This window comes from Perkinsus marinus (genome assembly GCF_000006405.1).
Source record: "Perkinsus marinus ATCC 50983 genomic scaffold scf_1104296975926, whole genome shotgun sequence".
NCBI classification, from domain to species: domain Eukaryota; phylum Perkinsozoa; order Perkinsida; family Perkinsidae; genus Perkinsus; species Perkinsus marinus.
The window spans coordinates 259931-282529 of record NW_003200605.1 but is presented as its reverse complement, the minus strand read 5'-3'; the positions used below and the strand labels follow the sequence as shown (position 1 = coordinate 282529).

General features: G+C 50.9%; 10 protein-coding genes across 10 annotated transcripts; 6 read left to right on the top strand and 4 right to left on the bottom strand.

The window, feature by feature from the left end:
* Positions 1-12: 12 nt before the first annotated feature.
* Positions 13-2671, top strand: Pmar_PMAR004507 (hypothetical protein; the record flags this gene model as incomplete). Its single annotated transcript, XM_002765005.1, has 9 exons — positions 13-133; positions 243-829; positions 873-987; positions 1038-1667; positions 1711-1869; positions 1916-2243; positions 2290-2388; positions 2435-2496; positions 2547-2671. The coding sequence occupies 9 exons, from the start codon at positions 13-15 to the stop codon at positions 2669-2671; spliced, it is 2226 nt and encodes a 741-aa protein (XP_002765051.1).
* A 552-nt stretch (positions 2672-3223) lies between these two features.
* On the top strand, positions 3224-5436 carry Pmar_PMAR004506 (hypothetical protein). The gene is made up of 7 exons (XM_002765004.1): positions 3224-3425; positions 3468-3581; positions 3629-3779; positions 3824-3924; positions 3968-4042; positions 4147-4233; positions 4282-5436. The coding sequence occupies exons 1-7, from the start codon at positions 3243-3245 to the stop codon at positions 5227-5229; spliced, it is 1659 nt and encodes a 552-aa protein (XP_002765050.1). The 5' UTR covers positions 3224-3242; the 3' UTR covers positions 5230-5436.
* Positions 5437-5567: 131 nt separating this feature from the next.
* Pmar_PMAR004505 (hypothetical protein) lies at positions 5568-7757 on the bottom strand (the record flags this gene model as incomplete). Its single annotated transcript, XM_002765003.1, has 8 exons — positions 5568-5734; positions 5976-6093; positions 6138-6254; positions 6298-6368; positions 6456-6531; positions 7311-7480; positions 7526-7597; positions 7643-7757. The coding sequence occupies 8 exons, from the start codon at positions 7755-7757 to the stop codon at positions 5568-5570; spliced, it is 906 nt and encodes a 301-aa protein (XP_002765049.1).
* A 91-nt stretch (positions 7758-7848) lies between these two features.
* Pmar_PMAR004504 (L-asparaginase, putative) lies at positions 7849-11372 on the bottom strand (the record flags this gene model as incomplete). The annotated part of the gene is made up of 14 exons (XM_002765002.1): positions 7849-7954; positions 8009-8240; positions 8483-8604; positions 8653-8814; positions 8861-8931; positions 8982-9180; positions 9228-9296; positions 9342-9479; positions 9602-9714; positions 9968-10403; positions 10609-10785; positions 10831-10888; positions 10978-11223; positions 11272-11372. 14 exons carry the CDS (start codon positions 11370-11372, stop codon positions 7898-7900), a joined length of 2181 nt encoding a protein of 726 aa, XP_002765048.1. The 3' UTR covers positions 7849-7897.
* Positions 11373-11789: 417 nt separating this feature from the next.
* On the top strand, positions 11790-14135 carry Pmar_PMAR004503 (hypothetical protein; the record flags this gene model as incomplete). Its single annotated transcript, XM_002765001.1, has 10 exons — positions 11790-11863; positions 11922-12032; positions 12075-12187; positions 12723-12813; positions 12866-12923; positions 13112-13256; positions 13686-13764; positions 13809-13870; positions 13918-13975; positions 14018-14135. The coding sequence occupies 10 exons, from the start codon at positions 11790-11792 to the stop codon at positions 14133-14135; spliced, it is 909 nt and encodes a 302-aa protein (XP_002765047.1).
* Positions 14136-14792: 657 nt separating this feature from the next.
* On the top strand, positions 14793-15536 carry Pmar_PMAR004502 (conserved hypothetical protein; the record flags this gene model as incomplete). The annotated part of the gene is made up of 1 exon (XM_002765000.1): positions 14793-15536. One exon carries the CDS (start codon positions 14793-14795, stop codon positions 15534-15536), a length of 744 nt encoding a protein of 247 aa, XP_002765046.1.
* Positions 15537-16039: 503 nt separating this feature from the next.
* Positions 16040-16254, top strand: Pmar_PMAR004501 (hypothetical protein; the record flags this gene model as incomplete). The annotated part of the gene is made up of 2 exons (XM_002764999.1): positions 16040-16099; positions 16144-16254. The coding sequence occupies 2 exons, from the start codon at positions 16040-16042 to the stop codon at positions 16252-16254; spliced, it is 171 nt and encodes a 56-aa protein (XP_002765045.1).
* A 1055-nt stretch (positions 16255-17309) lies between these two features.
* On the top strand, positions 17310-18481 carry Pmar_PMAR004500 (hypothetical protein; the record flags this gene model as incomplete). The annotated part of the gene is made up of 7 exons (XM_002764998.1): positions 17310-17409; positions 17454-17611; positions 17659-17854; positions 17901-17989; positions 18030-18110; positions 18157-18290; positions 18337-18481. The coding sequence occupies 7 exons, from the start codon at positions 17310-17312 to the stop codon at positions 18479-18481; spliced, it is 903 nt and encodes a 300-aa protein (XP_002765044.1).
* A 1204-nt stretch (positions 18482-19685) lies between these two features.
* On the bottom strand, positions 19686-21291 carry Pmar_PMAR004499 (Nod factor export ATP-binding protein I, putative; the record flags this gene model as incomplete). Its single annotated transcript, XM_002764997.1, has 7 exons — positions 19686-19986; positions 20042-20176; positions 20272-20431; positions 20490-20586; positions 20636-20766; positions 20811-20973; positions 21169-21291. 7 exons carry the CDS (start codon positions 21289-21291, stop codon positions 19686-19688), a joined length of 1110 nt encoding a protein of 369 aa, XP_002765043.1.
* A 526-nt stretch (positions 21292-21817) lies between these two features.
* Positions 21818-22549, bottom strand: Pmar_PMAR004498 (hypothetical protein; the record flags this gene model as incomplete). The annotated part of the gene is made up of 4 exons (XM_002764996.1): positions 21818-22066; positions 22114-22223; positions 22272-22440; positions 22487-22549. The coding sequence occupies 4 exons, from the start codon at positions 22547-22549 to the stop codon at positions 21818-21820; spliced, it is 591 nt and encodes a 196-aa protein (XP_002765042.1).
* Between the last annotated feature and the right edge of the window lie 50 nt (positions 22550-22599).

The window sequence follows — 22599 nt, the reverse complement described above, 5'->3', positions numbered from 1 at the left end:
ATTCCGCGATTAATGTTCAAGTACAGTTCGTTCGGGTGGTTGCGTTATCTCTCTAATGTATTCTGTTTTGGTGTAGTGGAAGTGTTGGTGGATGTTGATCGTAAGGTAGAGGGTTCTACTCCCGGTACCTACCGTAAGGTCCATTAACACTGGCATAGTGAGCGTTCAGTTCGTACTAGTTCGATGGCCAGCATTAATTGTTGAGGAAGTTTTGATGTCATTTAATTTCTACCAATTCCCAGATGTCGAACAAGAAGTTATCGACTATGTCCTCGCGGATGAGTCAAGTCGTGCATATGTAGTACCACTCCTCATTGAAATAGAGCACGAATGCAACCCGGCTATATTAAAGCCATCTTTGGTGTGCAAAGTGAAGCCCGTGAAGAGCACTTATGAGGATCTCCTACGAGAATACGACGTCCGAGAAGAACACCTGATTCTGGCTGGGAACACGTTCGTAGAGTTGGAGCATGTCCATATCACTGACACTTCTACTGCAGTGTTGACCTTGCCATCTGGGGAGTCCGTAGATCTCCTTACGTCACCTGGCTGTGAGATCAGGCTCCGGCCACCTACATACGGATACTATAGTGTAACGGTTAAGCACGGCGATACTGACGATGCGGTTGTCTATGGCTTTGTGGCGACTACGCACGTTTCGCGGTTTGGTAGTGCCTTGGACCAGTACCAAGATGCCTCTACGTTCGCGTGGAGGAGTCGTAGGTCGGCTAACGGCAGTTTTGACCCTGACTGTTACGGCGACTGGAATGAAGAGCTTACTGCCGCAGTAGTGGGCGTACTGGAGATCATTGATGATGAACAGTGGCAGGTAGGAAACAACAAGGGGCCAGTGGTGATGATGCGGTCCTTAGTCAGAGCAGTCCGTGATCGTTCGAATGACCAGTGCCCAGATTGTACCAATGTGCAGAGATCTCCTTGATCGGGTGTTAGAGTACCAGGATGGGACCGCGATGGGACAGCTAGTTGGTATTAGGCAGAAGTGTGGTATGCTGGTGGTGGTATTTGTGTCTTTAAAGGTTCACTTCGAGACATGCTTGCCTCGGCTCAGCTCACTGGATGGTCAGCAGGCTGGGGTAAACTCTATGATGCCGTGGTGGCATTCGAGCGAGCCCGATTCATGTCACTCACGCGCGTCGCGAAGGAGAGGCTCTTGAAGTTGTTACAGCAGTTGCTGGACGCCGCTGATCTGTATTATAACGATAGTAGCATAACTGATAGTTACTCTCAAAAATGGTGGAGCGGAGCTCGAGACCAACTTGCTATGGAGCTCAACAGTGGCATCATCGACAACCCCCTAGTCGTTTCAGGGATGGCCTTCAGCGGTGGGACTCTGGGCGATTGGATGAGTTCGTTGATGATGGTGAGTCAGTGTGGTGACACCGACAAGAGTCCCCATCGTATATGGCCACCGTCCTTCATGATCAACCCGTTGGACCCTAGCTTTGATACAGTACTGCTCAACGGCTCCGAAGCTGCGACTGGCGGGGGATTTGCTATTTCTAAGAACTCTATGATGCCCTTTCTATCGGGGATGGAGTCGATCGAGACCTTGAGTGAGGTGCTCGGTGCCCTACTATACGCTGGTATTGGATATGCGGGACAGACTCAGATGTACTCAGGAGACCAACAGACGAGCTCTGATGAAAGTAAGGAGACCTGGGCGGCAAGGGTAGGACCTCTGATCATCAGGTCAGATGAGGAACCTCCCAGTGTTGGGCCGAGATGTCCTTTGTGGAGTGTGTGAGAGAGCTCGAGCAGTCTGTAGTCTGGAGTTTCCTCCCTCCCTCACGAAGCGACGTGTGAACAGGCTCAAAGATGTCTGTAGACTGTTGAGGCAACTCCAGAGAGGTGGGGCGAACAGAGGGTCTCGACTTGTCTTGAAATCGCTTGGCAGGTCCTAATGGCCATCGACAAGTGTCTCTAGCTGTAAGTACTGATCCCGATAGATGCATCAACGATCTCAAGAATCGGAAGGGGGACGAGTGCTGGCTCTCTGCACCATTGGAGAGTCTCTGGCGAAACTGGATCGCGGCTGGTCGAATGTTTGTATTTGAAATTTGGTTACACGACACGAGTGATCCCTCCAAGAGAACGCTTCTGGCCTGTGATTTCGCTCACCCAGTGGGAGCTTCCGTTTATGTGGCTACCCGCTATTATGATGATGATTATAGAAAGTATCAGCCAGGGTTCATCTTGGGCTTTGCTACCTGCACCTGGCTCAAGTACGTGCTCGAGGATCAATGCCCCCCATTGCAAGATCCGTCTCAGGTCTATGGGGTACTCACTTTGGGACCTCGGTGGTTACAACGCTTCTCCGATGATGGCCTACAAGAGTGCCCTCTGTACACTAGTAGATGGTCGAGCTAGGTAGGTTCAATTTGAACGACTTCAGAGGAGTGTTTGATTCTATCAGATGGCCGCAATTGATCCGCAGAGTGCGAGATCGTGCACCGAGCGGTGGGAGAGTGTCACCAGGTAGCAGTAGAGTTTCCCATGAAATCGCTTAGTCGGCGTGTCGTGCTCAGGAACAGTGCTCGTGGAAGATCTCAGCGAGGATGATATCTGGGGACTGTATGGCGGCAAGCCAGGGTCTACTGACAAAGGCAGCCGCAGCACATTGGGTGCACTTAGTGGCCATAAGCACCCTTGATCGATTCAATTTCTACCATTCAGTTTGTGTACTTGTGCCAATAATGTTCAGTAATTTCATGTACTATGTTGCGTATGAGACCACCCAGTTGAACGAGCTGCGTGTTGGTACAGTTGAGCGAAATCGTAGTTGATGCAGACTACGAAGTGGATTCACGTATCACTGTATTGATGATGTAGGGCTTTTTGGTCGAGTGGTGGAGCAGGATTGCTGGCAATCTTTTGCGTCGAGGTCGCGGGATCGATTCTTGGTCACTACATTTTTCCCGCATTTTTTCCCACGTCATCCAAGAGCTCATCATCATCACCAGCTCCGGTCTTCATAACGTCTACTATCACAGATCTCAGGTGTTGTTAGTGTTTCAGCCACTTGAACGTATAGTGAGGAATGCCACAAACTCGTCTCCTGTCGTGTTATATTCATTTCTCTTCTTACGACTGTTGCTATTCTCCTTTTACTCTTATCGCCATTCGAGAGGCTCGTTGAATCCTCTTGTATGCTTCCACCAGGATCGTATCGTAACTATGTGTTGTTGCAAATCGTCACCGACTCAGCTCTATCTTCCATAGCAATGTCTCGCGGCCCTGCACTAGGCTCGGGGTCGTCTGCTGCAGCAACGATCATCGGAGGAGCAACAGGAGATCAGACTAAGGGCTTGACCTTCAGAGAGGACATTAATCCCAACGGTGCTGGCAACATTTCCACTGTTATGATACCAACGTCCTTGGCCAAGATCGACAAGCATCTCCCAGTGGTACGGCATTGCTACTTTGAATGAGGCCTATTGTGGCTGCAGGTACGCAGAAAAGATATTATGGAGGCTTATGCGGGCCTTTCAAACAGCGCTCGACAGGCTCTCCTCACCATCGTTGATAAAGAGTTTGTCGAACAACTTGACAGATGCCAGAAAGTAGGGCTCTCCCGGATCGCCGACTTAGTGGATGCGTGTGAACTTAGGTGGCATGGCGCGTTCATTTGTCGCCCGATCGTCGAGGAGCTGAGCGGAAGTACCCTAGGTTGACGAAGCTCTTCGAGCCCACCAATCACAATGTACTCCCTGGTTTTGGCACGCCATCTCAGTCGACGCGATCAGGGCAATTCAAAGATGGTACCACTCCGAAGTGTTATTATTACTGTTATCATTACCCTCAGGTTACATGTTGTTGGAGGACGACTTAGTGAGCAGCATCAACGGCGAGAAGGATGCTCTTCAACCCTGCATGAAGGCTCTCATGGACCACACTCTCTTTGACGTAGGGCTCTTAGTCGGTGAGCATGCTCCCAAGTCTTGTCCAGTTCATAGACGAGCGCTGTGAAGACTTCTTACGCAACGCGAAGCGAAATAGGAGCCGATTGGTGACCAGGAAGGAGGTAGTGTAAGCGAATAGCATGTCGTATAGTAATGCTACTACGATTTATGATGACCGGAAAACTCATGTCTATTCGAGGTCGCTCAGAAGTCGGTTTTTGTTCAGTTGTGGTATCGACTCTTTGATGGTCTTGATTCGGGCTCAGTGCGGTATGCTGATCTGGACGCCAGTTTAGCCCAGGCATTAGAATTCGTAAGAAATGCTTCTCCATCACGGTTTCTTTTATTGCTGCTATTTCAGAGGATCCTGTCGGAATACCACAAGGATCGTTTCGCTTCACTTCAACGTCGTCATCAAGAGAGCGCTCAGCAGCAGCAGCAGGAGTCGTCCCCCTTCCTGGGTGGTCCGCAGTCGTCTCGGTTCCTAAATTCTATACCCTTTGAATCTGTGGCCAGTCGCTCGTTCGTGGACCTCGAGGCTGGCGAACAGGGCGAGGCTGTGAAGGAAGCTGCACAACCGTCAAAGGCCGCTAAGAAGAGGAAGAAGCGGCAGGCTAAGAAGGCGGCGACAGCGAAGTCCGAGGGAGTGGTTACTAAGGCGAAAGGTTCGAACTCGAACGGCGAAGCGAAGCAGTTGAACAAGACTGGTGCAGTAGTGAATAGTAGTACGGTGTCGACTATTGTGTCCCCTGGAGGGTCCTCCTCCTCAATTTCTCGATCGAGATCGCCATCGGAAGCATCATCATCATCGTCGTCCTCTACGGACTCCTTGATAACACCAGTACAGGAGAGTACGTTGGTACGTGCGAAGACGGCTATTGAGTCTCTGGCCATGAAAGCCCCTATAGTGGTGGTGCCTTCGGGAGTTGACGATGATGAGGAGGATGATGATGATGGGGAATGGCAGACTGTTGGGAAGAGCAAATCCAATAACCGGTCATCCCTTCTCAGTGCCGAGCAGAAAAAACAGCAGTCAAGTAAGGGCCCTTCGACTCGAGGGAAGGCAGCAGCTGTGGGGCCACGCACAGCGAAGGATACGTCAAATGGTAGTGCACCGAAGACGACATCCAAGGTGAGGTCCGTAGAGCCAGCACGAAGGACAAATGGCGAGATAGAGGCTGCGTTGAAGCGAGAGACCTCTGTTAAAGTGAAACGAACGTTTTATGAGTTCTATGTGCCTGATTCCACCGACTTGTTCAGCGTAGCTCGCCAACAGCTTGGACTGCGCTCTAGTGAGGCCCCCTTCTGAGAAGTGCCCCTTCTGTTACTCTTCCTATCGTCGCTGTCTTCGTCTTATCATTCGTTACTTTTCCGCATGTGACCCCAACTACAGTCGTAATATTGATCATCATACTGAGTTCGATTCAGTGCCATTCCCCCCTCTCTTTGTAGTGTCTCTAGTCTTTGGCAAAAATAACTACTAGATGCTACTATCAATAGTAAACAATAGTAATAGGTTAGAACGATGATACTTTTCCCCATGTAGTAACGTTGAGTTTTTAGTGAACAACTGTACCCTTCAGGGGTATATATTTCCACAACCTTAACTCGACACAGAATCTTGGAAAAGAATCATGGTTGAGCGGACTAGGACGTCCGAGTGGTGACGGTTCCAATGGAGGGTTGGATGCTGAGTTCGAGTAGCATGTTAGGTTTGAGGGGGCCGGGGCCTAGAGGCAACACCGGCGTGCCAGTGAGGATGATGTCCCCAGGTAAGAGGGTGAAGGACTTGGTCAGCTGTGAGAGGAGATGCCCTATGGGGACGAGCATGTCAGTGGTACTCTGCTGTTGAACCTGTCAAGGCTTTTCTATGCATCCACAATGAAGGAGGGTACCAGCTGGTCGTCGATGGTAGTGGATATCTCCCAATGGGAATCTTCTGACAATCCGTCAACTTCGACCCAGTCGGAGACAGGACAACTCCGGTCAAAGGCCTTGGCTGTCTCCCAGGACCCTGTGGGACACTTCGAGAGGACACGTATGGTATTTTCCTACCGCCCGCCGTTTTGCAAGAGTTCTGCACATCCTTCAAAGTGAGGTCCAAGGCGATGGCGATGCCCCCGACTGATGGCAGGCAGTCCTGTGGTGGACATCCCGGAGGACTTCGGAGGAGCTGACGGCATGAGGCTACTGCTACTGGGTGGGGGGGGGGCTGACCTGTTTGGTGATGAGGAGAGCCAACTCTGTCTCATAGTAGACGTCAGTTCGTTGCTGAAGGTGTATAGGTTGTGTGATGGGTACCAAAGAGGTGAATGATTTACTAAAGATGATCGCCTAAGGGGACGAGTGACGCAAGTGGACCTCATCCGTATCTTACCTTATCCATAGACGCAGGAAGATTCGTCCTGTGGGAGTTCAACTCTTCTTTGGAGGCAGCAAAGTTCTTCGCTACACATAGGACCTAAATCTCAGTTCGCTTGGTAGAGAGAGAAGTGGCCACCTTAGAAGGTATAGGGAGTCCAAAGGGCCGCCGACCAGAGGCCCATCGTGGTGTGTACCCATGGGGCGAGGCCTGGGCCATACTAAGGGCTCGCCGCGAGAGGACGGTGGCCTACCGCAAGGCGTTCATCACTATATTAAAAAATGATGTCACTCAGTTACTAGTGCATACAGTTTGTGTTTATCGTCGAGCCTACTAATTATGCTATGCCACTTCGAGTGAGACCCCACTCTCAATGTTATACCGCCGTCAATGGGGTACAGGGATTGTACCAACTGGTGCGTGCGTGTAATACGTACAATACTGTAACATATTGCTATGTCTTATCGATCGATACCGTGTGATGCTGTACGAACACGACTATGCAGAACAACGTGTACTCAAAAACTGCTAACTGTGGTGGAGCACTCTATCAGAGCAGAGGGTTTGCGAGATGCTATACGCATTGTCATCTCTGCAGCCGTCACCGCCTTCGCTGCAGTGATCGGTGGACTTGCGTGCTAATTTTCTTTATCATTGGACTTCACAGTCAACTAGGAGGTAACACGGCCAAGTAGAGGGTGTAGCAATACACGATAACCCGACAAGAAAGAGCACGCATGCATAGGGGCCATCTTACACTGTGGGAGATCCTCCATGTAGGGACATTGCTAGACAGTAGTAGTGGATGGGATACCATAGTGACGGATGCAGGGATCGAACCTGGGTGGATCGATTATTAACAACTAACACAATGCAATGGTCATAGAAGTAACGTAGTTCTAAGCTATTGGCCCCTGTGTATTGCGAAGGTGCTGTTGTATAGCAGCCAACGGGTTCTGTTGAAATGGTTCGAAAGAGAGCACCTGTCACCATGCTGTCTCCACTGACCATCATAATCAGCTACTTACACTCTTGTATTGCAGGACCTCTCTAAGATTCTGTTTGTGCTGAGCCGCTCTCGTCTTGGGTTTAGCAGCCAACTTGTGTATTTTCTTTGGCCGCGATTTCTTCGACCCCTCCTCTTGTAAGTCTAGTTTCAATGACCCCCTCAACGACTGTAAATTCGCAAGGACGTTTTCTGATAATAAATACACTACAAAAAATCACCGTTGAAAAGCTTTACTCTTATCCTTCAACTTCGCCTCTTTCATATGCTTGGCTCGGACCTGCTCAGCTGCGAACTGTTGCTTTCGTACTAATAACAGTCACATAGCAAACGCGACGCCACCCTCCTCCCTACTGAGTGCCTCCTTCCGAACTCTGCGCTTGCGCTGACCCCGCGACCACTGCAATGGGTCTTCCTCCTTGGGCGCCTCATCAGCCCCTTTAGTCGGTACTCTGCGGCGCTTCACCATAACAGAACGACAATCTATGAATGACCACTCCCTTAGCCGACTCAGAAACGCAAAACCCCCTAGAGGACACTAGCAAAGGGCTGTTAAAAACGGTTAGTGCTGATAAATTGGTCATAGTGATAGTAGCATGGTAAGAACGGTCACAGCTTAGAGACGACTCCTGCAAATCCACGGAAGATGTCCTCATCAGCATTACTCTGAAGGGAGAGGAAATACGATGTTCGAAAGGAGTGGTATGATAGCGATAATACCTCCGTAACTTCCCCCCTAAGGGACACCTCAAACGCTCGCCGTATTTGCTGTAATGGTAACCCTCTTCCCAGGAGGTAGCTCAATTTGGTTACAGCCGCCTCGACGGTCATATCCCCCGCACTGATCACTCCAACCGAGATCAACTGAGCGCCCACAGCATAGGCATTCAATTCTACTCGGCCCTTTAAACACTGCGACACAGCTACCACGGCTGTGCCTCTCTCGTTGAACCTGAGGGCCTCAATCTGAGATGCCTAGAGTCTCTGTAAGAAGGCGCCTATAGCGGCAGTTATAAATCTCGACTACTCCAGCGTGCTTTACCACCCATTAAAATTCGTGTTGATCCGAAGACTTCATATTCCACTGAGCCTATTATAGCTATCTAGGACCATTTCGAATCACACCTTGTATCGAAGATCGATCCCAACGTGGTTGTCGATTTCCCCCATCTCCCCTACCCCTACTACTATTACCTCCTAAGCCAGTCGATGAACTCCTGTTGCTTGGCCGGAGCGTTGCCCGTACCATAAAGAGATAGTACCACACCTTTCACAGCACTAGCCTTCAGTGACTCTAGATCGGCGAAGCCAGGCACCTACTAGTAGTAGGCCGTCCAAGCCTTTACTAGTGAACTCTCTAGTACCATCCTGATGACCAGTATTGAGTTTTCCATACAAGTGTGAACATGAAAACGGCCCTTGGGAGCGGGCAGAAGCAGGTGATAATTAAAGTGAATGCCGACTCCTAAAGTTGCCAATGGCGGGAAGTTCGGCGACTCAAATGCTTCTATCGAACCACTATCGACCTAACAAAGATACCATCACATACAAAAATCTTCCGAGTGCGTTTACCTTCACGGAACGACACCCTCTGAGCAGGTAAGTGTTAAAGAAGACGCATACCTCAGGGATATTACAGAGACCTGTCCACAGGAAGGGTCGGCGCCGAGGGCGCTCCAAACTCCCCTACTACCAGCAATGAGAGTGGACACTATGATGTTCCTTCTAGCATCACTATGTGGTTCTCCAAAGGGCAGGATAGAACCGGTGAGGACCACAGTCTTGGCAAGGTTGGCCAACATGAAGGATAGCGCTCCTGCTGTATAGGCCATGGTGTCTGTGCCATGCACGATGACGAAGCCATCATAGTCATAATAGTTGTTCTCTATGCTCTGAGGGAGGTAGTAGTGTGCATGATGTGAAAGAAATGTGGTACTACCTCTGCCATCTTAGCCCAATGCTCCGGCGTTATGTCCGAGCTATCCAGGAGCTCCTCCCACTCCACGACCTAAACCACGCTACACTACTACTCTCATATCGTGATGCGCCGAACCGTGCAGTCGGGCATGCCTGGCCGCTTCAGCTCCTCGAGATGGGAAATCTTCTCCGTGAGGAATCCCGGAACTGGGCGGAGCGACCCATCGCTGCCCGGTTGCATGCCCACAGTGCCCCCCGTGTATATCATCAAGACCTACACCAGAGCACCTCTAATAGGACAATCACATTTGCCATCTTATCAGATACCTTATGGAATTTTACATGTTTTGCAATCACTAAACTCATACCACATTTCTTCCGAATCGATAGTACTACCTTGCTGCTTTCTCGTGGGTGCTCACCGACTCCCACAGCCGGGTGTGACACGATCAGTGACGGTAATATGCCATCCGCCGGGATTTGTCTATTTTTAGCACCATCCTGGGAGTCTGCCATTTAAACGACTACTACGATAGAGTCTGAAACCGTGTCAAGAACCCAACAGGAGCTGCGTGGACGAATAACAGATACAGAAGGAAGGACAAAGAGAAAGAGGTATGGTAGATATTATTACATATGACGGAGCGAAATAAAGAACGGCCAATCTACAAGGGAATACGTAAACATTCATGACGCCAGCATAAGCCGCACAGGAGCGTAGCAAGGACTGGTACAATTAGCCAAACAGTGGCTAGCTACTACTACTCAACCGTTGCAAGAACATATCAAGGAAGGCATCTGAGCTGACAACGTCAACCAGAGCCTGTCGGAGCTTGCTCCTCGTAACACATATTCCCTCCAAAGGGCCGGCTGTCGATTCACTACAGTCATCGTCATCTTCTTCATCACAACAAGGGCTGGCTTTAGAGAGCTCGGCCTCTAGCATTTGGAAGGTATCCATTGTAACTCCCTGACGCCCCTCAGGGCCTTCCTCCTCTGCAGCCGAGCGACTAGAGTGTGAATTATTGCTACGCGTCGGAGACTCCAATACCGCTTCCGTTGATGCTGGGGTAGTGTTCTTCCCACTACCCTTCAAAAGGCTCAGGATGTGCTGACCAGCGGCAATGTTGCTATTGCTGGTCAATGAGGCACAGGAGTTAGAGCCTTCCACACTGGGCACACTCGAGGACGGAGGCATCTGAGATGGATAGGGAAATCCTCATAGCAGTGTTGAAGGAATAAATGTTTGCTCTCCTCAGCTGAGCTCAGAAGTTTCCTCACTAATTATGGAAATTAACACCCGAGTTCAGGTAGGAGTTTTCAAGAAACAATAAGAAATTCTCAAAATTCACACAGACTCACCAACACATGTAGTTTGTCATGTACATATTTTCCCGTACTACCTCCTCTTGCTCGGATCCTTGAGCACTTCCTTCGCCGTTGCTAGTATCATTCTGGTAGGGCGTAGTAGAGGCCACTTTAGGGGCACGTTGGGCCAATATCATCTTGAGGAGGTCGGAAGGAGATGGAGGGCTGGGAAGGGGCCGGGCGGAGAGTATCGATCCGACGTAGGAGCACACCTGTGATGACGCGCAGTTCGGCAGAGGGGCCTGGACACGCCTTACCCGGTCGGCGACTTCAGCACAGGTGAACCAAATAGCGAAAACTTCACTGTTGGCAGTCCTGAGGAAATGAAGTACATTTCCCTATGTTGAGGATCCCCCCGAGAATGGGCATGAATCGGACCTAAACCGTATCTTTCGACAGCCTACCTAAGATGCAAAGTATGTCCGTGCTGCTCAGCAACTACGTCTTGAGTGAGAGTGATAGTCCATACGTCCCCTTGAGCGTAGTCAGGGATACCAGATGGAGGCTGATCACTGTCCAGGAGCATCAATCGGAATTGACCATTGACAGTATTGACCAGATACAGGAGGCCTTCAATGTCGACCTTCTCCCAGGTGGGGGTAGGGTCGCCAGAGAGAGGGGAATGGTTGAGGTGGAATAGAACAGCGTGCCTACATACGGGAAAGGTACATTTTGCGGTCGTAAGATAAGCCCAGTACGGTGCATGTGTCAAGATGCTCTTAATGCTACTGTCTCGTTTTTGAAGGGCGAGTAATGCCAGCTTGCGCTCTATGGGGCTTTCTTCCGAGTCGAAGGCCATCACAATGATAATGGAGGAAGGACTTCAAAGTGGATCCAGAAATGCAGGGAAGGCTGCCGGGAGGTCCAGACGGCAGTAACAACAACAGCCGAATGAGGGTGCATTGTCGACCTAGGAATCACAAAGCGGGTGCACGTCTCAGAAAAATGCAGCGTGCCGGGATCGAACCTCGCAATGATGAGGAACTGCAAGATTCCAAGTGTCGAACCAATTTCTCCTGCTACCTCTCTGCGGCTACCCTGACATGCTCTGTTGACTAGTCGGCGGCACTCTGACCGAGTGTCGTCGACTGTATGGCGTTCTGATCAATTCACCGTTCTGCTGATAATAATGTGCATTTAGTTACGCCTAGTAGTACCACTCCTTGCGCACTTCGTAGACCGCCATAGCGTCTTCTCACATGTCCGATTACAGTAGATGTTCTACTCAGGGGCTGAGGTGTTCTCAACCCATCATACCTCCCGTCTTGAACACGTGCCTGCTGGCTTCAGGTTAGGTCCCCACCGCTCTTCCCTACCTCTCCCCCTCTCCCCCTTCAGGCCAACTCAGGATACTCTTCCACGAAGCCGAGGTTTGCCTCACTCGAGTAGCTGCTCTGCTACAACCCTTACTCAGTGAGATATGCACCATCGATGCAGCCACCACAGGGGGCGCTGTAAAGTAAGGTTCATACTGTGCGCTATGCTACTATAGCGGTATCAGGGTTGGCTTGTACGATCTACGACTGGTGCCAGAACTGGAGAAACATGTTTATAAGAGCTCCTCTGAGGCTGGACTCAACGTGAAGGCCGTGGAGGTTGTCGCGGACCCATCAGGTGAGCTAGTAGGCTAAAAATTTCCAATATAAACTCCAACGTTGCTGCACTCAGCCCACCTACGGGTGGTCGTCCCTCCAGAGTCTGTACTGAGGGAGTACAAGGCGGAGTCGGAACAGATCCTTCTAGCTCGACTTCGATCAGCTTCCCAATACGTACATCTTCCCAGTCATACCACACCTCGGCCTATTCGTGTCCTTAGTACGGCGACGTGCGTACAGTGTCGAAGTCTCTACCCAGTCACGTAGAAGAGGATGGCCCATTATCAGTCCATCAACAACCTTTACTACTGCGGCATCGATCTGAGGGTTCAGTTCTCTCTGCCGTCGCATCGTACTCACCACCCAGGTTGGGCCCGTCAACTCCCCCGTGCAAAATCAAAGTCAGATATACTGTCGAATTTTACGATATGCGTTCCGCAGCTCGAATGCGAAAAGCATTGAATCACCACAGCCCGATCACGCCAACCTCGACGTGTCTGCCAGACACCTACAGCTGGGCGCTCGCGCTGTAGTAGTAGCTGCGAGCATCTCAGGCCAGCTCAGCTGTGGCCTTAGATACTCCCGGTATGGTTTCAGAACTGTCGAGCCGGGAGATCTAGAAGGTGTTGGCAACTTCGGTCAGAGGTAAACCCTGGCGACCTCGTTTCGCCATTACGCGCTCTTCCGTTGATGGCAGGCGTCGTAGCCCCTCGTACGAGGACGGCCGGGGCCATCTTGAGATAGACCTCCATAAGGTAGATCCTCCTCATCACCTCTCTGTCTGGGTACCAGTAGAGGCAGGTGGAGCTAGGATTGGACAACCGTACAGCTGTCATGATACGCAATGTACCGCGAAACTATACCCAGCCGATGTTGTTCGCTGAACTAGTAGAGGTACTGGCCTTCCAATACTACCATCACTCTTCTGAGATGATGCTATCAGGCTATTCACATTGCGGGTTACGACGTTTATATGATCGATTACGTCTACATGCCGTATGACGTGCGTCAGAAGGAGTCCAGTACATACGTCTTCGTCAACGTGAAGGAAGCGGTGATGATCGAACCCCTCTACGGCATATTCGAAGGTCAACTACACATGAGGATACTCCCGACAAGCCATACTCAGGTAGATGGTGGTTGCGCAGCACTGCCAAGGAGCAGCGTCCAGCGAGGATATCGTACGATTCCTCCCATGGACGTCAGTGGACCCATTTTGTATCTTGAAAGATACGCGAGGTGTCACGGACTCTCAGCTATACTCAACAGCCTTTCTCGAGGGGCAGCCCAGCAGCTTCCGGCATGGTGATCTCACGTTGGCGTATACCACACTTTGCCCTCCTCGTAGCTACCGTCCCTTGGTCGCTGTGACTCTGCCACTATCATCACCACAACTCGAGGACACAGGCTCACTACCGCCTATGGCTGGCGATGATGGCGCAGCCCCGCCGAGCTGTCCAATTGTGGAGCGCTCGAGTTAATACCATTTCCGAGGTCACTGATAGTGTGTATGTTAGAGTCGGTACGAGAGCCTCCCCCGGCCCTGCAGTTGAAGCCGACCCCTGACTCGACAGAGATCGTTCCTCAATCACCGACGTGGGTGCCACTACTGCCTCCCATAGTGTCGGGGTGATGGTCAGGGCCTTCCTCCCGAAGAACAACGGGGTCTTCCCCACGCCTAAGGTGCTCCTCGAACCGGGAAGTGGGATCGGCTGGTTACTGCTACACCCCTGACCATTCGAGCGTCAGGTATCCTTGTGGCTCCCTCAAGTGATGAAGATGTGGTATCACACGATGGTACGGACAGGTAGAGTGGATGACCTAGGCTGCCCACCACAGTAGGTCTTAGGAGTAGCAGTCAGGAGGAGGAGGCCTGCCGAGCTGATGGACAGGCGAGCACACACGCTGAGGAGCAGTGCCTGTCGACGGCTATGATGATGGTTGACCATTGCCTGGGGGTGGAGTGACCATTATTCGGGTTGGGCCCTTACAGTGTCTCTATCGTGCCAGTCGCCCTTTAGGTAGAAACGCATTCTTCTATAGCTGCCGGGTTAGGTGACAATTCCTCATACTAGAGTTGCATTTTTCCTTTCTTCTCACTATAGCTGTTATTAACATTATTTCCGAAACTATGCTTTGAAGAAATGTCTTCCTCCCGAGGGTAACTCACGTAGATGAGGACCCTCCCCTGGTGGACATTATTTCGCGTGTGCTCTTCATTTGCGGCAGTAGCATCAGTTTTAGTCTGTTACGCATCGTTAGGTTTATTCCGACTGTTACAAGTACATTGTTTTTCCACTTATGAAATATTTATGGCTCCGCCTAGTACGCAGGGCTTACCATCCCTCACCGGCCTGCTAGCCGGACACCTTTTTCCGACATATACACGGCTCCCGTCGCTGTTGCCGATGGGTTCACCATGTTCATGATCATCCGGACCGTCTCGACACTTTCCTCCTGTTGCGTTCTAATTTTCCATTTCTAAGGGGCGCTGGAAAAATTGGAAAATTTATCATTTTACGCTAGTAATAAAGTAGTGTTTAATGCTGAAATTCCAACAAGGTTTTGATATAGTGCTGAGTTATCATATATTAGGTCTGTATTAGCTGCTTTCAGCCTTCCTCATGTTATCCCCATACCATCCCTTCGTCACCTCCCTCCGTTTGCCGCGCTTCCCTCAACATTGTAGATGGTTTAATACTCAGTGGACGATACCCAAAGATTGTCCCGCGTGCTCCTCTACCAAGTCGAAGGACTACACGCCTTGTCTCGACTGCCCAAAGTGCCATTTTGTTGGGGCCTCCTTCTCCCCCTTTTGCCCCTCCTGCGACTCCCTGCAACCCCCCAAGCCCAACGCTTGCCCAGTGGACTACTTCGCTTTATTGGACCAACCGCATAAGTTCGATTTGGATACGACTGTGGCCGAGCAGAGCTACCGGAAGTGGCAGAAAAGACTCCATCCGGATAAGGTGGCGAGTGTAGAGGGAGCTGACACCGACACTGCGGCAGCCCATTCAGCCCTAGTGAACGACGCGATCAACGTGTTGAGGTCACCATTGAAGAGAGCCGTCCACTTACTGCAACTGCACGCCAGTATTGATGTTGATACCGAGGGGGAGGAGGGCAGGCCGGACCCGGAGGTGTTGGTGGAAATGTTTCAGTACAATGAGGAGGTTGATGATGCCGATGGGGATAGAGCCGAGCTGGAGAGGCTCAGTCGAGAGAACGATGAACGGTTGAAAGCATGTGAGGCACGTCTAGTGGAACTCTGCGATGAGGCCCATGACTGGGAATCCGTGAGGAAGGAAGTGATCCGCATGAAGTTCCTAGTGCGGTTACACGATCGGCTCCAAGGCTCTCCCATGTGAGTAGTTCGAGGAGCTAGCGTTTCCGTTCCTACTGCTCAGGCATGAGTAGCATTACTATACTTTTTCAAGCCCATCTCGTTGTCGTCGTTGAGTTGATACTGTCAGATTACCCCTCGCGGTCCTCCGGGTAGGTGCATAATGCTCAGTGGAGGCCCCTTCCCACCACAACAGGCTGGGCAACTCTTCCCCTTCTCCTTGGATACTCGCCGCTATAACTTCTATCTCTCATCGCCGAGTGTAGCCCAGCTCCTAGACAAGAGGTTTATCGACTTCCTTGACAGGTCACAGGGGGATGCCTCCCACCGCCCTCCCCCCTCACGACTGCTCAGCTACTTCCCCCTCCTTCCCACCAGCTGGGTCTGCCTCCATCACCAACAGGCTCACTGGTGACGACGAGGAGCCTCTCGGTATTGGGTCATGCCCCTGCTGATTAGATGGGCAGCGGCCCCCTACGGCCAACTACCAACCTGCTAGGGTTGCCGCCCGGTGCCTTCCCTCCTGCAATGGCTAGCTCAGCGGTACCGGGCATTCCTCCAGGAGCTGTTGGTGACATGCACGCTAAAGTGGGTCCTACGTCGCTCCGTCGAATTGTGTTGACAACCCCCAGGTTAACGCGCACCACATAGAAGTAGAAGCCACCATCGCTGAGGCTGAGGAGTTGCGGAGACAGCTCACACATCTCCTCGGCTTGGGGCCTCGTGACGGTAGTGATGCCTAGCCCGCACTCGTTGGTGTTGCAGACCTCCAGGTATCTCCCCGGTATCACCCAACAGAAACGATTATTCAAGTCCAACCAGTGGCGTCAGGATGTCGGAAACTCCCGCCTCTCCCCAGTTGGTCATCCCGTCTTTCAGGATGCCCCCTCCTTCTGGCTCACTCGAGGGTAGTCATCGGTCGATCCCTTCTACTACGCCCTCCTTACCCCCGCCAACTAGAGGGGCAGCAGAGGAGGACCCCCGACTAACACCGGAGAAGCAACGGGCCTCTGCTCACGACCAACGGGTGGGGTCTTGGATGTCGCCCTGATGGGCATCTCTTCGTATCCAGTGGGAAGCCTCACCCGAGCGACCGACCTCCTCAGCACGCCGGTCCCCAGCGCACCGAGGGCCCTTCTCATCATCAGCGAATACCGTGAAATGCCTTCGACTCGAGTGTCCATTGTGGCCTCGCTTGGATAGGTGCCAGCGGCCCTCCCTGCTAGACAATACGTGATGGAGCATCAGAAACAGGAAAGGAACATAGGGAAGGACACTCGTAAGGGGAGGAGTGGAAAGCTGTAGCGGTAGCGAGATCGTGCCCAGGCTCACAGTGGACGGATCCGACCTCGGAACCCGAATACGAGAGAGCCGACAGCTTTACCGCGGCGGCATTACAGTCGGAAAGGCAGTTTCTGTCGAAATCTGCCGCTTCGGTGGTGTCATCTACGAAAGCACCCGCAGGTACAGTGCGCGCTATGTAGAAACGCGCAAATAGGGGTGCAGGTTGAAGCTAGTTCCCTTTTCATTGAGTTCTCTATATTTGATTATGCATAGATCCAAGTCGCGCACTTGGAAAAAAAATTTTCGCACTTTCATCATAAAAGTGCAGAAAATATTTCTGTGGTGTAAATTTTCCACTATCAATTCAATATTGGTGGTATTTTAAGAATTCCATGTGAACATTTTTTTCACAGCCGATCGGGAGCATGAAAATTTCCGAGTGTAGCGCATCCTTCATAGTGCGCTGCCAGCATCCTGGGAACCTCCAGGAGCTGGTCTCAACGATGTTGACTCAATGACCGTCATTGCAGACCCACAATTTGAACATGACTATGAGCACATGCAGAGGGTGGACACAGCAATGACAGTACCCCACCTCAGTAGTGGGCCGAGAGGTGTTAACCCCTATCGGACCTCTTGATGATGCTCTAATGGGCAGACTCCTTGAAGACAGTGTCCAGTTTGAAGGCGTTGCGGCAACAGGAGGAGATCCTCGAGGCCCAGCATGCTGCTGCCTCCCATCTCCGCAGCAATTCGGATCCTCGATCGGCTGCCACCTTTGATGGAATCATCTATCGCGATGACTCCCCGGCGTCGGTGAGGAAGCTCGCGTTTGATGCTGTTTAGCTCTGGCCGTCTGGTAGATACTAGATGAGCTTGCTTCTCCGGACCATCTCAGTAGGGCCGACCCTACCAGCTCAGCATTCGCAACCGCTAGAGCTACGGAATTAAGCGAGGAGGCCGCCGCTATGTACGGCTCCGCACGCCCAGAAGAGGACCCTCACGTATCGGCTAGATGGCCGGCGGCCCCCACGACCGTGTCTGATCTAAATCTGAACAGTGAGCTCTTATTTGCCTCATACAAGATCGAGCCCCTCTGGGCTAGATATCCCAGAGGTCTATCATCGAGCCCTTCACGCTGTTGAAAAGCACGGTTACCGAACCCTCAAGTGGAGCGAGGGTTGGACTGCTCTGGTGAGCCCAGCGCGTGATAGAAAGCCTTACTGGTCATTAGCACTGGGCTGCCCAGAAGAACCATTATCGGATATGTCAGTACCTCCTGTACAAGGGGGCGGACCCGAATGCCCCCGACAATGTAGAATGCGTAGAAGGAGTGGTATCGATTACGACCCTCTCATCAGAGAGGAAGAACCCCAGTCGAAGTCGCTAGGAATGTTGGTAACAGGAAGATAGTACAATTATTCGATCGTCACAGAGAAGCCCACGCGTTAGATGAGAGCAATGGAGAAAGTGTTTATAGAGATGTTCCTGAGCAGTAAGGGACACCACGTCGAGCGAGCGGTTGCTTTTTAGCATTACAGATTCGCAGAGGCGTTGAGAGCAGTAGATGCCCATGGATGGCAGGCCTTGAGGTGGGCTGATGGTTGGACGGCACTGCACTGGGCGGCTCAGGAGGGCCGCGCCGACATAGTAGTGGTGGAGAGTCTTTGTGGTCCCCCCTTCTGATCCTACTAGGTATCATATCTTCTAACTCGCAGTGGTGACCCATTAGCAGCTGATGCAGTATAACCCTATATACGATGAGGTTTGACGGACTATGACCGACTGCTTCCCTTCAGACTGGCAAGACACCACTGGACGTTGCGCGTGAGAGCGGCCACTCTTCGGTTTTGGAAGTGCTCGAGCATGCCAGTGGGCAGCCATGATGAACACGTCCTTGTCACATTAGTTGAAATACCATCACTGCCGCATGAGATGAAATTGTGTTTACATTTTCTGCCTCAGTCAAATCTTGGTTGTATTTCATAGTGTCATACAGTTGAAAAGACTGGCAATCATTGGACCCCAGTGTATACTAATAACAGGATTACCGTCACAGTATTACACTAGCAGTATGTAAAGGAATAGTTGACTATACAGACTACTGAGGAGTGAACTAAATCTCGCTAGTACACTGTGCTTCTAAACGTTGTCTAGGTAGAATTACATGCCTAGATGCACCACGTTGGGTTTATGAAAAGGGAAATCTTCGCTGTGCGTAGGAGATGTGGAAAATACATCCTTCCAACTTATATTCCTCCTTCCAACATCCGAACTTATATTTCAGGAACGGCTGTGATTGACATAACGGGTTATCGATACAGATGTATCCCTGCTGAACTTCAGCAGCTGAAGCCGTTGGAGCGTGAAGTTATACGACTACTAAATTGTATCAAGTGGTCATTATCTTATTTTGGACCAACCCTGATGGGCAATTCCGAGCGTGCAGTCTAGCGGGGTTGATTCCATTGATTATCCTACTTCGACACTGCAGCGAACTCTGAACTCGACTACTAATAATGGAATTGACAAAAGTTTCTTCCTGAAATTATAGGATCGAAGGCCGTATCACTGTTCTTTGAGCACAGTATCTAATCAGGGGCGTCCCGAGGGTAGAGGATGATTTCAGATTGGAGCCGATGTATTCGGACGCTGCTGCTCGAAATGAATAGTCGCAGGCCACTAACAACTCAACACTATCAAATTAAGAGAATAACCAATATGGACAAGTAGCGGGAAAAAACTATCAGGGTTGAACTAATCTCCTCAACTTTGATTGAGTCCAAGAAAAAGGCAATTATTGGCATGTAAAAGGACTTGATATGAGACACCGTGGAAACCGTGCTCTCTTTAACACATCTGCATTTGAGTGTAGGAGTGGCCAACTGATTTACGCTCTCTGTTCACGTACAAGATCGATGAATATCTGCTCGAGGCTCATAGGGAAGGTATTATAATATACAACTCCACAGGTTGTCTTCAAACCCCCCTCCATGATTCGGAACAGCTCCGCTATCTGCTGTGTCGGGGTCAAATCTTCACACAGAGGGACCCGGAGAGTCACCGAAGAATTGAAGTCTTCAACTACGACCACGCCGGTGATGCCAAGTGCCCGGCTGAGACTATCAGCAAGGAAAGATGCCGAGAAGCCCTCCGACAAAGATGCTTCTATCGATATCGCCCGGCTGAATCTGCACAGAGAGTAGCAATAGAGCACACTAACTCGTTTTGGGCGAATACTGATACCTGTTGGTCAGCTCATTGACGTTTCCAATGACACGCATTTCTCCGTTGATCATGATGCCTACACGTGTTGATAAGGCTGATGCCTCATCCATATAATGAGTTGACATGAGAATAGCTGGACGGCTACCCTCTCCTCTGAAACAACGATGAATCATCGATACGGACAGCGAAAGACGTTAAGTGGCTTCTCATTCTCGACGCTCACGATGATTAACGTGGAAGTGTCTTACCTTAGAACCGCCCAAACGGAACGCCTAGCCGCCGGGTCCATTCCAGTGGTGACCTCGTCCAGGAACATAACACGTGGACAACCCAGCATAGAGAGAGCAAGGGAAAGCTTCCGTCGATTCCCTCCCGAGAGTTTAGCGGATCGAGTCTTAAAGTGCTGGCCTGACCAAGAAGGGTACGCCGTAGTATGCAGTGACCAGGTACTCACCAACCCCGAGACCAGCAACTATAGAATCCATATGTTGCTGATGGAAAGAAGCGGAAGAGTTCAACCTCAGACCCTTGAGAGTAGAAGCCAGCTTGAGATGTTCTTCGACCTACTATGAGAGATGCCAATAGTTGGCATCCCCCGAGACCACTACTCACCGTGAGCTCTGGAAAGAGTGCATCTACCTGCGGGCAATACCCACACACTTGTCTCCTGTAAAGGGAGCCAAAGTCCAACCTCCCAGACTGCGCCACCTTGAAGTCTTCGGGTCTTCCCAGTTTTATCAGACCTAAGAAGAGATCAATAAAATGCATCCCAGACGAAAGTTCATACCCGCAGTCGGGATTTCATCTCCAGTGAGCATCTTCATCGTAGTCGTCTTGCCCGCGCCATTAGGTCCCAACAGCACGACTATCTCTGCTGGTGCCACGCCAATGTCGAGAGACTCTACCGCTGCCTTCTTCTGCTTGGGGTAAATCTTCGTTAAATTCCGTACCTTACCACACCTAGCATCCAGAGACCCATCTCGCCTTGAGAGATAACGTCTCCAGGGCTTGATAACAATGGGGAAAATGTTCGAATAATGTGTTCCTAGCCATCCGTGGAAAATTCAAAATGAGTTCCCCCGGGAATATTGTAGCTCCCTGGATGATTCCCTGCTAGCATCCTCAACCACAAACCAGAGCCTCACCGAAATGCCCTCGACGATAGTATCAGCTCGAAGGGCTTCCTCTCGGAGGTCCTCCGCTTCGAACGCCCGATCAGCCTTTTCCGGCGGCGTCAACTTGGTATATTTTTTCATGCGTGCAGACATCTTATCTCGAGTTTGATACCAAACCACTGCAGTAGCTGTGACGGAGCTCAGTCGTAAAAAGGAAAATCAAGAGATTCTTACTGATGATGATGACGCCTATGTTGACCAGGATGGGCGTCAACACGCCATTCTCCGGCTTGAACGTGTCGGACCACCCTACCGGACTGCCCTCCTCACCCGATGCCCGATCAACGATAAACTAAGGAAAGGAATCAATAGGCAATCAGGGCGTGAGTTGCTCCACGAGATTCGCGAGGAACTATGATGAACAGCAAAATTCGTGATCAGTATATACGCGTGTTGGTGACCTCGAGGAATTCCTGTTTTTTCTACCCTGCAAGTCGTGTGCAAATTTTTGAAATTTAGTGAGGAAACTTCTGAGCTCGGGCATATATTCCAACACTGCGTATGAGGGAGATCTCAACGGACCTGCAAGCTGAGTAGCTGCTGCGTGCCTCGTTGGTAAGAGAGTGTCGGAATGATCGTCAGGACATCACCGAAGATAGCCCCAGCATTGCGAACACCTTTAATAAAAAATACGACAAGACATACCACTCTTCCGCCACTTCCTACTCTCGCTAGAGTTGGTGCTCATAATCCACACTATGATGTACGGGATGATGGAAAGGCAGTTCCACATGAGGGGGAAGGAGTCAGCGACTTGCCTCCCGGACTTGAACAGAGGCGCCAACATCATAGCTGCCGGTATCAGTGCTAGGAAGGTGGTAACGACCAGAAGCAGATAAGCCAACCAACGTCCGCCGTTACCGAGTAACTACAATAGGAGCAAATCGACGGGATGAAGGCAGTGAACGACCTCACATCGGAGCCGACACCTCCAGCAGCAATGAGCAGTACTGCTAAGGAAGGTAAGAAGCCGAAGACGAAACGATGGGTGAATAAGGCAAAGTACTGCTGGCGTACTGACATACCTACAGGGGACTCTGTGGGGTGATGGGCCCAGGGAGGCAAGGACTCACCCATGAACTTGAGCTGTGTCGTGATATGGTCGACCCTCCAGAAAACGATAGTGATAACTACATACGCGAAAGGCACGAAGCCAAGCATGGTGAGCATCGGGACCAGCAACTGGGTTATGTCCACCAAGTAGTTTTTCATGTATGGCAGCGGGGAGTTCGCCACTGCTACCTGACAGACAGAGGTAGCTTGCCCCAGTCCAAGGGGGGCGACCTACTGAGAAGTTTCGGGAACCAGCGATGATAGACAGAGTAGAATTGGTGAATGCTGAGAGCGCCATGGGGAGGCTTGACACAATGCTCGAGTCGTATTGCAGTGTGCCGTTACTTT